Source organism: Dendropsophus ebraccatus, chromosome 1, assembly GCF_027789765.1.
Source record: "Dendropsophus ebraccatus isolate aDenEbr1 chromosome 1, aDenEbr1.pat, whole genome shotgun sequence".
NCBI lineage: Eukaryota > Metazoa > Chordata > Amphibia > Anura > Hylidae > Dendropsophus > Dendropsophus ebraccatus.
In genome coordinates, this window is record NC_091454.1 from 47,217,090 (window position 1) to 47,230,966 (window position 13,877).

At 43.1% G+C, this 13,877-nt stretch overlaps 2 protein-coding genes across 2 annotated transcripts in view; one reads left to right on the plus strand and one right to left on the minus strand.

Moving 5' to 3' along the window:
- Positions 1 to 13,877, minus strand: part of SLC4A9 (solute carrier family 4 member 9) — a 105,169-nt gene that overhangs the window by 64,897 nt on the left and 26,395 nt on the right. The gene's annotated exons all lie outside the window — the stretch shown is intronic.
- LOC138792706 (RUN and FYVE domain-containing protein 1-like) overlaps positions 1 to 13,877 on the plus strand; it is a 51,190-nt gene that overhangs the window by 3,549 nt on the left and 33,764 nt on the right. Inside the window, exon 4 of the mRNA XM_069970430.1 lies at positions 12,373 to 12,496. Within this exon, the coding sequence (XP_069826531.1) occupies positions 12,373 to 12,496 (124 nt within the window). The remainder of the gene's footprint in view (positions 1 to 12,372; positions 12,497 to 13,877) is intronic.

Sequence of the window (13,877 nt, forward strand, 5' to 3'; positions counted from 1 at the left end):
TGAAAAAAAAAACGCATTTCTTTTATTTGGGGGAAATGTGTTTTTACGCCATTCACCCTGGGGTAAAACTGACTTGTTATGCATGTTCCTCAAGTCGTTACGATTAAAACGATATATAACATGTATAACTTATATTGTATCTGATGGCCTGTAAAAAATTCAAACCGTTGTTAACCAATATACGTTCCTTAAAATCGCTCCATTCCCAGGCTTATAGCGCTTTTATCCTTTGGTCTATGGGGCTGTGCGAGGTGTCATTTTTTGCGCCATGATGTGATCTTTCTATCGGTACCTTGATTGCCCATATATGTCTTTTTGATCGCTTTTTATTAAATTTTTTCTGGATTTGATGCGACCAAAAATGCGCAATTTTGCACTTTGGGATTTTTTTGCGCTGACGCCGTTTACCGTACGAGATCAGGAATGGGATTAATTAATAGTTCAGGCGATTACGCACGCGGCGATAGCAAACATGTTTATTTATTTATTTGTTTACTTTTATTTAAAACCTGGGAAAAGGGGGGTGATTCAGACTTTTATTAGGGGAGGGGGCTTTTTACTATTAACAACACTTTTTTTTTTTTTTTTTTTTTTTTTTTTTTTTACACATATACTAGAAGCCCCCCTGGGGGACTTCTAGTATATACACTGTGATCTCTCATTGAGATCTCTGCAGCATAGAAATGCCGAAAACGAACGAGTGCCGAGCCGAGGACGGCGCCATCTTGGACGCGTCCCCGGCCGGCATCAGTAACGGAGATCGCTCCTCCGGGACAAGGTCCCGGAGGAGCGATCTCCCCCACTAGACACCAGGGAAACGTTGCCTCCGGTAATCGGAGGCAGCTGTCAACTTTGACAGCTGCCTCCGATTAGCTAATTAGCGGGCACGGCGATCAGACCGTGCCCGCTAATAGCAGCGGTCCCGGGCTACACGCGGCACCCGGGATCGCGGCACTTCAAAGCGGGGCCGCCGCGCGGCCCCGCTTTGAAGTGCAAGTGAGGACATAGGACGTACCGGTACGTCCGATGTCCTTAAGAGGTTAAAGAGTCACTGTCGTATTTTTTTTATTTTTTTTTTAGAAATCAATAGTCCAGGCGATTTTAAGAAACTTTGTAATTGGGTTTATTAGCCAAATCTGCCATTATCTGCATGTAAAAAGCCTTTTCCCAGGTCCCCCCTTCCTCTTTTTCATCCACTCTGAAAAATCTGAAAATTGTGACTTGTTGCAGGAGACGTACCCTGTCTGTTCTAGGGAGAGGGGAGGGGGGAGGGGGAAGGAGGGAGTTAGCCAGCAGCAGAAAGCAGATAACAGAGGATTACAGGCACGGAGCTGGGTGACAGCTGTAATCCGAGCTCAGACAGGTCACTGGTGACTGTCACAGGAGATATCCCGTGAGGGATTTGTAGATTAACTCTTTGTTGTCCTGTTTTGGTCTTTTCTTTAGCTCTCTCCATAGGAGAACAATGAAGACAGGGGGGAGAGCTTCAAACTGCTTTTTCATGATAAAAATGCATTTTTCGGATAATAAACCCAATTACAAAGTTTCTTAAAATCGCCTGGACTATTGATTTCTGCAAAAAAAAAAAATCACGACAGTGACACTTTAAATATTATCATATTATTGTGTGAACCCGAGGAAGGAAGGTTTCTGGAGGAAACTGACACTTGTTCTGTTATAAACCGTTGAATTTGGTCAAATTCTATTTGAGCACAATACATGACAGAAAAATACCATCTTATGGTGTGTTCACACCTACAGGATCTGTAGCTGATTTTCTGCAGCAGATTTCATTTAAATAACTGAACACAGCATCAAATCTGCTGCAGATCTGCTGCAGATCCTGTAGGTGTGAACGCACCCTTACTGTGTTTGGGGTACTGGCTTTTTCCTTAGATTTTTTTTTAACATTAAACCGACAGCCCTCCTCCTCCCTTCATTGTGTCCCTGTAGAGCTTTCTCCCTTGTCACATGTTGTTTCATCTAATTGTAATTCAGCATGAATAAAGAGTTTGTTGCATGACCTGCTACTTTTATGGTGTAATTACACTTAACAGAATGGCATACGTACGGCTTCCCTTCCTGTTTTTACTAGCTAATGCCCATCAGACGTTTGCTATGACATAAATTACACTTTAGCAAAGAGAAGATACAGTCAGTATAGTATACATGGGGAAGGTTTCAAGCCCTTCCCTTTTGTTCCTTAGTCTTTACAGAAAATGCAAAATTCATTCTGTAGCCATATAGGAAGGGGACAAATAAGTGACCAAATGCTAATTCTTAAAATACCTATCTTTATAGCTCTTTACTGTTCCCTGGCTGGTCATGTCCTCTGGATCTTACTTTTATGCTCCCTTTATGATGATATTTCTTTTGGGGCATGCCAAGCATGCCAGTTCTGGAGACCTCACCTAAAAAAGGACATTGATAAAATAGAACGGGTCCAAAGACGAGCTACAAAAATGGTGGAGGGTGTGAGGCATAAACCATATCAGGAAAGACTTAAGGATTTGAATCTGTATAGTCTGGAGGAAAGACGGGAAAGGGGGGACATGATTGAAACCTTTAAGTATGTTAAGGGACTAAATAAGGGACTAAATAAGGTTCAAGAGGGGAGTGTTTTTAGTAAAAAACTGAGCTCAAGAACAAGAGGACACAGTGAGAGGTTAGTTGGGGGAAAGATCAGAAGCAATGTAAGAAAATATTATTTTACTGAAAGAGTAGTAGATACCTGGAACAAACTTCCAGCAGAGGTGGTTGGTAAATCTACAATAACAGAATTTAAACACGCCTGGGATAGACATATATCTATCCTAAGATAATAAGGAAGAAAATACTAAAAGGGCGGACTAGATGGACCCAGTGGTCTTTTTCTGCCGACAATCTTCTATGTTTCTATGTTTCTAAGTAACCATGGGCTGATGCAGTAATGTGTCTAACATAGTGACACCACTTCTGTAAGCTGTGAATGGTTGGGCCTGCTCAGGTGACATTGTGTGTGTATCACACAGGAGTGTATGTATATAATCATATGTCTCGCGCAGGGGTGTATAGTCATTTAGTCAGGTAACAGTGAAGAATTAGGAAATTTATTATTTTAGTCTTGAATTCCCCCCCCCCCCCCCCCAAAAAAAAAAAAACTTTAAATGGTCACTAACCATTAAACAAATTTTGCATAGATTAATACTACAAGCGTTAATATTTTGAAATGTATCCTATAAAAGAAAATAGCTTCTTTCCTCCTCCATTTTCCCTTTTAAAATTCATAGTTTAAGGGAGGAGCTGATACAAATGTAGAAAGACACGTTCACTGCCCTGAAAGTAAGTATTTTACCTCATCCCAATGCTTGATTTACAACTTCCACTGCTGAATACTCCTCTATAATGTCCTAAAAACTGCTCCTACTTCTTGCTAGGGTGTGCTATTGAGATATAGATCCTCCCTTTTTTATAGTGTGTGTACAGTTTATGGAAAACCTCATAGACAGCATACATTTAAAGATGAAGCCTGATGAAAAATGACTTATTCAAGTTATGCAATGGCCAGAAATGGCAATACTTCTCATATACACGCTACAGTTTATCTGGAAAGAGTTACTTTAAAGTCACCCCCTATTTGCATTTTGACTGCTCTCCACAGGTGTAAAGGGTAAACGTTACAGCTTTCATTACTTTTTTTATATCACACCTCATGGTGCTTGTTCTGGTAAAAAGTTTTTATCACCTGTGGATTGGTATATGTGGGCGGGGCCTTGCATCATTTGTGCCTCATCGCTCTGCCCCTAGCTCCACTTAGCCCCGCCCCATCGGTGACATCATCACCGCATAGGCCCCGCCCCCTCAGCAGCCATTGGAAGGGCCAGCCTAAAGCTCTAGGCCCCACCCCCCTAGATTGTCCCACACCAATGGTCGCTGAGGGGGCAGTGCCTATGCGGTGATGATGTTACGGATGGGGCGGGGCTTAGTGGCACTAGGGGCGGAGTGATGTGGCACAAATGCCGTGAGGCCCCGCCCACATATACCAATCCACAGGTGATAAAAACAATTTTTTACCAGAACAAGCACCATTAGTTGTGATATAAAAAAAAGTAATGAAAGCTGTAACATTTACCCTTTACACCTGTGGAGAGCAGTCAAAATGCAAATAGGGGGTGACAGTGTCACTTTAAAGTGCAGGTTTGCTTTAAAGGGGTTAACCTGAGCATGGGTATGGTGCTGTTTTTGGAAGAATGGAGCTGTGAATTTTTAAATCTTGGATACCCCTTTTTTTTTGTAAATATAGGTTTTTATTGAGAATAAAGACACATAAAACTCCATCAGACCTCCAAGGTCGTCACATCAACAAGTAAACATCCACGTCAATATTGAACAGTCGTATCCCAATAAAAAAGGGCAAGTCACATATACATGTGTTGGCATAAAACGATAAGTCAAAACCTCACAAGAGAATGTTTAAGAACCATGTAGGTAAAATTATAAAACTTTTCCTATGTTTGGTAAAGAAATGGTCCCGTAAAGATCCAAGGAGAATTAGGACACAAAAGAGGTATGAAATAAGAAAAACAATAGAAAAGATGTGAGAAAAAGGAAAAAGGGAGAGAAAGAGAAGACAGGACAAGTGTGAATCCGGGTGGGGAAAACCCAGGGTGGGGAGGGGTAACAGAGAGGGACAAGACTACATAAGGGCACATGAATGGGGAGAGGGAACAAGACAAGGGGGAAACTGTGTTCTACCTGCAATACACCACAGCCAAAAGGAAAAGATATAATAAAAGAGTGAAAAAAGAATATTAGTCAGAGAAAACTAATTACCATGATGAGAGATCCATAAAGCCAAGTCTCCAAAATCACTAAAGGAGTCCCAGGAAAACCACGTTTTGGTAAACAATGACCTATCTCGGTCATCAGACGCCGACAACTCTTCCATGCGCCTAATAGAAAGTAGACAATCTAGAAAATCCCCAAGAGAGGGAGGCACTGTGGACTTCCATTTGCGAGGAATGGCCTGCCGAGCGGCATGCAGAAAATGTCGCAGTAAACCTCTTTTGAATTTTTGCAAGGAACCCTCTCGTAGAGACAGAAGAGCTAACTCCATGGAGGGTCGGGTAGAAACCGAGCAGATTTTATCATATAAGGCAAAAACTAGTTGCCAGAAGGGTCTTATTGCCCGGCAGGACCACCATATATGTTTCATATTACCCCTTTCACCTGCACACCGCCAACAGCAAGGGTCGACTGTGGGGAACATTTTGTGTAATCTCTCCGGATAATAATACCAATGGGGAAAGAATTTTATAATTCTTCTCTTGGGCGTAGCTGGATAAGGATGATTTATGGACGAGTTGGAAGACAGAAGTCCAGTCTTCTTCCCGCAAAACTCTTCTAAGGCTGTCTCCCACCTGGCAACATATGGGAGTGTATATGTGTGGTCCTTAAGACTCAGAAACATGTTATACAGTAAAGAGATGGTGTGTTCAGGGACTTCAGTAGCTATGCATAGCTGTTCAAAATCAGTTAGGGTATGAATCAAGCCCCAGCTGTCTTTAAGGGTAAGAAAAAGACTGCGTAGTTGTTCATATAGTAACCATTCAGAGGGTTGCAGAATGCCCGTTTCTATAAATTCTGCAAACGGGCGAATGCCCTCAATCGTGCATACATGCCTCAAGTGGAGATTAGCAGAAATCTAGTAGTTAACTCAGGAGTCAGAATCCCTGTGCCTACGACGGGGGTTAGAGGGCCCGGTCTAAGGAAAAGCTTATGTGTTAGTGCAAATCTATCGCTAAACCCTGCCAGAGTTTTGACTAGAGCTGGAGAGTTACCCAGCGGAGGTCTATGTCCCTGTGCACACCACAATAAGGTTAGGGGCGGGCCTATGGAAAGATTATTCAGTAATGAGACCCATTGCCTAGAGGTTGTACTGTGGAACAAATCTAATAGGCATGTGCCCAATACTGCCTGGTGGTATATTTTGAAGTCAGGGGCGCCTGTCCCCCCCTTCAATTTAGGCCTTGCAAGTAGCCTATAGGGCAGCCTGGCTTTTTTGTGTCCCCAGATAAACCTCAAAACGATGGTCCTAAGTCTCTTCAGAAAGGAGCCTATTGGAACCATGGGTAGAGTTTGGAAAACGTACAGCACCCGTGGAAGTATATCCATCTTTACAGCTGCAATTCTTCCAAACCACGAGAGGTTCACTTGGCACCATTTACCCAGGTCCCGTTCTATATCACGGAGTAAGGGTAGAAAATTAGTGGAAAAAAGGGAGGTCGGGTCTTGGGTTATATGAATACCTAGATATTTCAAGGAGCTCAGTTGCCACTTAAAGGAGAAAGCAGTATGTAAATGGGACACGGCAGAGTCAGGAAGAGATATATTAAGAAATTCAGATTTAGTTGTGTTTATTTTAAAATTCCTAACAGCGCCATATGATCCTATTTCAGCTAGAATGTTAGGGATACTAACTAACGGTTGTGAGACAAACAATAAGACATCGTCCGCAAACATGGCCAGTTTATGCTCCCTCCCTCCCACCATTGGTCCTCGTATGTTATCATTGTCTCGAATGGCGACTGCAAAAAATTCCATTGCCAGGATATAGAGGAGAGGGGATAGGGGGCATCCCTGCCGTGTCCCATTCAGCACTGGGAAAGGAGAGGAAAGGGACCCATTCACCTTAACTTGGGCGGATGGCCTGGAGTATAAGGCCATGACCCCCTTCTGCATAACAGGGCCCAAGCCCACAATCCTCAAGGCAGACTCTAGGAATCCCCAGTGCACCCTGTCAAAAGCTTTCTCAGCATCGAGGGACAGGATGCACAGGGGAATAACAGCATGTCTAGCCCTCTCCACTATAGTAAGTGCACGGATCGTATTGTCCCGTGCCTCCCTCTGCCTCACAAACCCTACCTGGTCATTAGAGATAAGTAAATGCATAAAAGGGCTTAGTCTTTGGGCCAAAATTTTTGAATATATTTTAACGTCAAGGTTAATCAAGGAAATGGGCCTGAAATTACTACACACATCTGGAGGCTTCCCAGGTTTAGGGAGGACGGTTATATGTGCCAAAAGGGCTGAAGGGGGAAATTCACCTCCATTAAGCACATCATTAAAGGCAGAGAGAAGCACGGGAGAAAACAAATCCCCAAGGATCTTATAGAACCCAGCTCCACAGCTGAGATATCTTTCTCCATTGTTTCCCTAATGTCAGGGGGGAGTTTAGGTATCGGGTGTGATTCTATGTATGCTTGAATCTTGGCCTGCAGGGCTGATTTAGATAATGTGGCAAACTTGCTTTGTATGGATTATAGGGTGGCATAATAATCCCGAAACATGCCCAGGATATCTTTCATGGCATGCTTCTTATTACCCTGTGGATCGCGCAAAAAAGGAACGTGGGGAATACACAGCCTAGGGTGAAAAGCCCTTGAGAGTAATCGACCACTTTTGTCTCCGAACATATAGTAACGGGCCTGAAGTTTAGATCTAAAGCATGCTGATTTTTGATCTAAAATTTGGAGCAGTTTGGCTCTCTGCACGGCCAGGTCTGTATATGTTCCTGGAGACAAAGAGCGTTTATGTCTTAACTCCAAGTCTGCTATCTTCTCTAGGAGCTTACGGATACCTTCCCCCCGTTCCTTCCTAAGGCGGGATCCATGTGAGATAATAATCCCCCGCAGCACCGCCTTGAGAGCCTCCCATTTTACCGGAGCTGGGGTGTCATCCGTGGCATGAGTGTCCTTAAAGTCTGAAATAGCTTTTTTTAGGTCAGCCAGACACGGGACATCTGACAGGAGGTTTTCATTAAGTCTCCAAGTGAATGATCTCCTTGCCCCACATTGCAGTACAAGGGAACCACCCACCGGGGAATGATCTGACCACAATATTCCCTCTATGGTGGCTGTGGGGGAATAATCTAGAAGGTATTGAGAAAGAAAAAGTAAGTCAATCCTACTATACGTGGAGTGCACCGGGGAATAGAAACTATAATCTTTATCTTTTGGATGTAAGGCGCGCCACATATCTTCTAACCGCAGTTTATGAAGGAGGGTCTGTATCTTACGTGTTGCCAGGTGGGAGAGAGCGGACTTACCAGACGAAGAATCCATTGTGGGATCGAGCACTAAGTTAAAATCTCCGCCCATTATTATAGGAAGAGATTCCGCAAACTGTGCCAAGCAGGTCAGACAACGTCTGGCAAAAGTCACCTGTCCCTGATTAGGAAAGTAGACACTTGCCAGTACATAATGGCGGCCCTGCCAGGATACCCTGAGGAAGAGAAATCTCCCAGCGGGATCTACAAGAGAAGAAAGGACATCAGGAGTAAATGATCTGTGGAAAGCAACAGAAACCCCTTTAGATTTGCCCTCCGGGTTTGGGGCATGATACCAGGTTGGATAATAATACGATTCACACTTAGGAATTTGGTCCACTTTAAAGTGGGTTTCCTGGAAGAACGCAACCATAACTCTCTTTTTATGAAGAGAGTAAGAAATCTGCATACGTCTCTCGGGGATATTCAGTCCCTTCACATTGAAGGTACAAAAACTGAATACACCCATCATAGGTCAAAGAGATGCATCGGGCAATTGCAGGCAGAACACAGACAGACAAACATGTAGGGACCACGAACAAGGAGCCACACGGGGGACAGGACGAGAAGGGTAGAAAAGAGGACGAGGAAAGATAAAGGAAAAAGCAAATACATAAGATGTTGAAGGACCGGGGACAAGATGAACAGAATAAGCCAAACCACTCTTAGTAGAGCAGCAAGGACAAGTATAGCTAGATGCACCATCAATGATAACAAAGTGCAGTCACAATACACTCACCAGAAGGTGAGAATAGCCTTCAGAGGCGTGGAGACCCAAACAGATAAACCCCACGGCAACTCCCTCCCACCCCCCAACCCCCACTGAAAACACAAGAACACTCTAAGAGTATGCAAACATATCAAGGCACAAAGAGAGATAAACTAAATAAAGAAGGTATTTCTCTAGGAAGACACAGAGGAAAAATGAAATGTTTAGACTAGCACATATCAAAAAACACAGTGGAAAGAAAATCGTTTCCCACAATCAGCACGGATTAAGGCCACAAAAAAAGGTTAAAGCACCACATAATGAGGCGCGGGTATAGTGAAAATGTTACGGCCAAAGCTTTTAACCCAGTCCTGATTCCTCCGGTGCAGAACCATCACGGCTACCTCTTGACTGGCGTCCAATCCGAGGATGTCGCGCCTGGCTCTCCTAGCAACAACGGTGGGGTAGACCAATCAGGAAGTTGGACCACTGGTAAGCCGAAGGTACTCAGGAACGTGGGAAGATCACCAAGTTGTCGGAAAGTTCTAGATACGCCATCTTTTTGGGCCCGTAGGTTAAAGGGGAAGCCCCATCGGTAAGCAATGCCGTTAGATCTTAGCACGTCCACCAGGGGTCGCAGTGCTCTCCTCAATTGCAGTGTGCGGGCAGACAAGTCTGGCAATAATGTTATATGTACGCCATCATGCTCTATGGCGCCTTTCTTCCTTGCAGCCAACATAATGGCGTCTTTGATTTTGTAAAAATGGACCCGGCATATAACATCGTACGGTCGCCCATTGGGAGGTGGTTTCGGCCCTAAAGCCCGGTGAATTCTGTCTAGCTCTATCATAGCAGACCCATCCGTGGCCAGCAGCATGGTGAATATAGATTGTGCAGCAGCATTAAGATCAGTCACTGACTCGGGCAAACCACGTATTCGTACGTTATTTCTGCGGTTGCGGTTTTCCGCATCTTCTTGCTTCACTAAAATTTCCTCTATTTTAACCGACTGGTATTGAATAACGGTGCGGTGGGCAGTCAGTTGGGATCTAAGGTCTTCCTGTACCTTGTCCACATCGTCAAAACGTGCCCCAATATCATGCTTTAAAGTACGCAGTTCCTTTTTGTATGTGGCTTCTATACGGTTAACACATTGCTCAAAATCTTGCTTTGTGGGGAGAGATTTAATGTACCTTCCCAAGTCCCTCAGGCTCCACTCCTCATCGTCCGAGTCAGGAGAGGGATCTCGGCGCTGCCCTGGAGAGACTGACCGCTGGCTGTCTGAGGCGTGTGGTGAGGCCGCCCGTGAGGTCCGCGTCGCCATCTTGGATCCCGTGTTAGCAGTTCTCGGGCGCTGCGAAGCGGGGAAAAAGTGATGTATGCCGGGCGTTTCAGGGTCAGAAGGAGCCAGATTCTTTCCTCTGCTCTTTCCCATACCTTCAGGAAAGATTAGTGCCTCTATGACGGGGTTTGGGTGGGTAGGGAGCTATGTGGGCCCAGGAGCTCTTCAGCCGTGCTGCTCACTCTGCCATAGGCAAGCCACGCCCCCTTGGATACCCCTTTTTGAAGATCACCAGCCACCCCTCATGTTTCACTTGCATTTTTTTTTAAGTCACAGTGCCCTTCGTGCCCAGAACCTGCTGCATATTGAAAGGGTACAAAAACAAACTTAAAAATCTCAAACAAAGTAGCAAAACCACCACAAAATTTATGTAAATCCAGCCTTCCAAAATCTCCCATTAAGGAACAATTTTGTCTTGTGCTGTTCCTCTATTAAATTCTGCTGGAAATAATAAATAACTAAACTGGCTTGATATCATTTCCTATGTCAAATGGGTGTGTCCCTGCACATGTCAGGTTTCCTTCTATTTAAGAATATACAGTACATGGGGGAAAGTGACCTAACTCTGTATGGTGCTGTGTGGCAGTGCTTGATCAGAGCAGGAGTTCGGGAACTGTAAGGCTTAGACAGTCCTGCAGTTCCTGACACAAACTTTGTGTCGCCTTTTACTGCTGCCAGTCAACTGTCAAGTGTCTGTATAAAGAAAAAAACTATACGTTTATTTTAATGATGTTATATTACAAAGTAAGCAAATATAGAGATCTTAGCAAATATGTTTTTCTTTTTTTTTTTGCCTGGTCCAGAATCATTATATTTGGTGGAGTACATTTATTTACTTATGCTCAGAGAGATGGTAGATTCTCTTTAACCAACAGTTAGAAGGTATTTTGTATGGTTAATGTCACTGAATCACATATTAAAATATAGCTGGTGGGTGGCGGGAAGGGGGTGCTTCATAAAGGGTAGGGGCTGGTAACTGAGGGATCCGTATTATTATGAATTATTGGATACTGATAATTTCTTTTATAATTGGAAAATAATTCATCCCATTATGTGTTGTATATTTAAGAACACTGCCTGTGTTAATTATCGCCTCTTTCTCTTTTTAAATTTTGTGGAACCTTTACTGTTTTTTGTATATGATGTATGTTGAATACATGAAAGAAATAAAGAATAAAAAAAAAGATATAGCTTTTAATAGATCTGCATTTAAATATAGTAATAAAATTGTGTTCTACATAAAAATCTGTTTTATCAGCAGCTATTAAGCCTCCAGTAACAAGTAGACTAAAACAGGAATAACGATGTGTAGACAGTCTTACTTTAAAGAGAAGTTCTGCGGATCATGAAATTCCGCAGCCGGCAGGGGGGGGAAATTGATTACAAGTACTAACTTACCTCACCCTGTGCCTGCGGTGATTGATATTTTCCCCCGAGTTGTGATGACGTCACGATTCTGGAGAGGGGGGGCGGGCTGTCGCGGCTGATGGACTGACTGCTCAGCCGCGTCCCGCCCCAGTCATTGAGTGGCTGACTGGCCAGTCCATTAGCCAGGACGTGGCGTGTCAGCTCCAAAGATACCATAACCTGGTGGGGGTCCTGCAGCCGACCCCTCCGCTCACTGCGGGCATCATATTCTCTAGTTAAGTAATTGGAAGAGGCCATTCTAGGCCACCAGGAAAGTACCTAGTGCCACACTTTGGTCCCGTACTTTGTATATGGTCAATTAGTTGACATTTTTGTTGGCCGCCATGGCTCTATGGGTATTCTGATGGCACTGCCACTGGAGGCTGTATGATTTTCTGTACATAAGGTGATTTTTTTTTTATTTTTTTTTTGTATGATACCTAATGTGCAGAATCTGTCACTAGGTTTATTATGTCCTGAGGGCAGCATAAACTTGTGACAGACCGTGTACACAGCGATGTATGACTACATTTTATGCAGCAGCTTTAATCTTCATGTGCATGCATTTAGCAGTCCTGGATATTCATGAGCTGCTGCTCACCCTTTTATACTGTGTATAGATAAAAAGCTGTCAGTCACTGGCAGGAGGGGGCAGTTCTTTGTCACTAGGTTATGTTGACCTGAGATAGGACAGCATAAACCTGGTGACCAATTCCCATTAATGTTATTTATACAATTGGAGGAAACATTCTAAATGTAATATATGATTATATATTACTACTGGCATTACTAACTAGATGCTGCTGCTTTGTTTGTTTCTGAATAAAGTGACTTTTATGAGCGTGAAGCTTTAATGATGGAAGAAGAAGGAGCTGTTATTGTTGGTCTTCTAATGGGACTTAACATGATTGATGCAAACCTATGCCTCAAGGGAGAGGATTTAGATTCTCAGGTAAGAGTTCAGTGAAAATAGGAAATACGTGAATCTTAGTTATGTGTTCTGCCTTGTCTGAGGATAGCATAATCTAGTGACAGACACTAAACTGAATAGTGTATTATTAACATTCTGTGCCGCTGTTCTAAAAGTATCCTAATGAATATTGAAGACAGTGTGCTGCGCCCTAGTCCATTGTGTGTGTTGTGCCCTTGGTAGTCCTCGATATTCAAGAGAGTCAGCTTCTTCTGCCCACTTGCTGTTGATTGGCACATGTCTGCCTATACTGTGTATAGGCAGACAACTATCAGTCAGTGACTGAGCAGAGTGAGCAGCTTGACACATTACCCATTCTACATGTCTGGAGAATAGCCTCACATAAAGACGTAAGTAATACAATGTTCTGTTCAGTGTCACTAGGCTATGGTGCCCCCAGATAGGGCAGCATAAACCTAGTGAAAGATTCCCTTTAATGGGTGCCAGTCATTTATAGAAAAGACAAGATTTATTGAAGGGTGTGAAATATACGTTGGCGTAAACTGCCCCCAGCAACCAATCACAGATCATGTTTAATTTTTTCAGAGCTGAAAGCTGAGCTGTGATTGGTTGCTGTGGGCAGCTTGCACCTGGGTATATTTTACACCCTTTGATAAATCCCCCCCCTTTCTGTTCCATAGTAAGTACGGTTGGGAAAAGACTTGTGTCCATTACATGTTAAAGAGAGTTTCTAGATATTTCTGGGAGAGGAGCACAGTTAAGCACTTCAGTCTCTTGCTTTCTGCATTCTCCATCTCTTTGCATTAGGCAAGGTTCACATTATGATTTTGCTATTCGTTTAATGTATCCGTTCTAAAACGGATGCTTTTGTATGCCATCCGTTTTCCATTGACTTACATAACGGATACATCAACATGGATTGCAAAATCGTGATGTGAACCTGCTTCATTACAAGTCAGCTGCACTTTTTTCCCAGCAATATCTAGAGATTGGTTGTAGTTTGAGTGTTAAGACCTCTGCAATCAAAACTTTTGACACATCTCTGTGACATGTCAAATTATAATTTTTTTTATGTAAAATAGTAAGCTTTCTAAGAGAGATGGCAAAATTAGCATGGCCACCGTTCACATGTTTTTGGGTTCATCGCTATGTTAGTTGTACTTTTTTGTCGATATTTCTCGTATTCTTACATGTGGGTTATAAACTCTCCTCTGTGCCCTGGGAAATAGAAACAAAGCAACACTGTGGGAAAGAATTCTTATTATAATTTTTTTACATTAAATTTCTCTATTTGATGATTTTATAATTTTTTCCTGATTTATGATTTTCATTGTGCACATAGGCATTTGGTTTTCACACTAAAGTTGTTCATGACTGTTTAATGCAAAGAAGTAAATTGCAT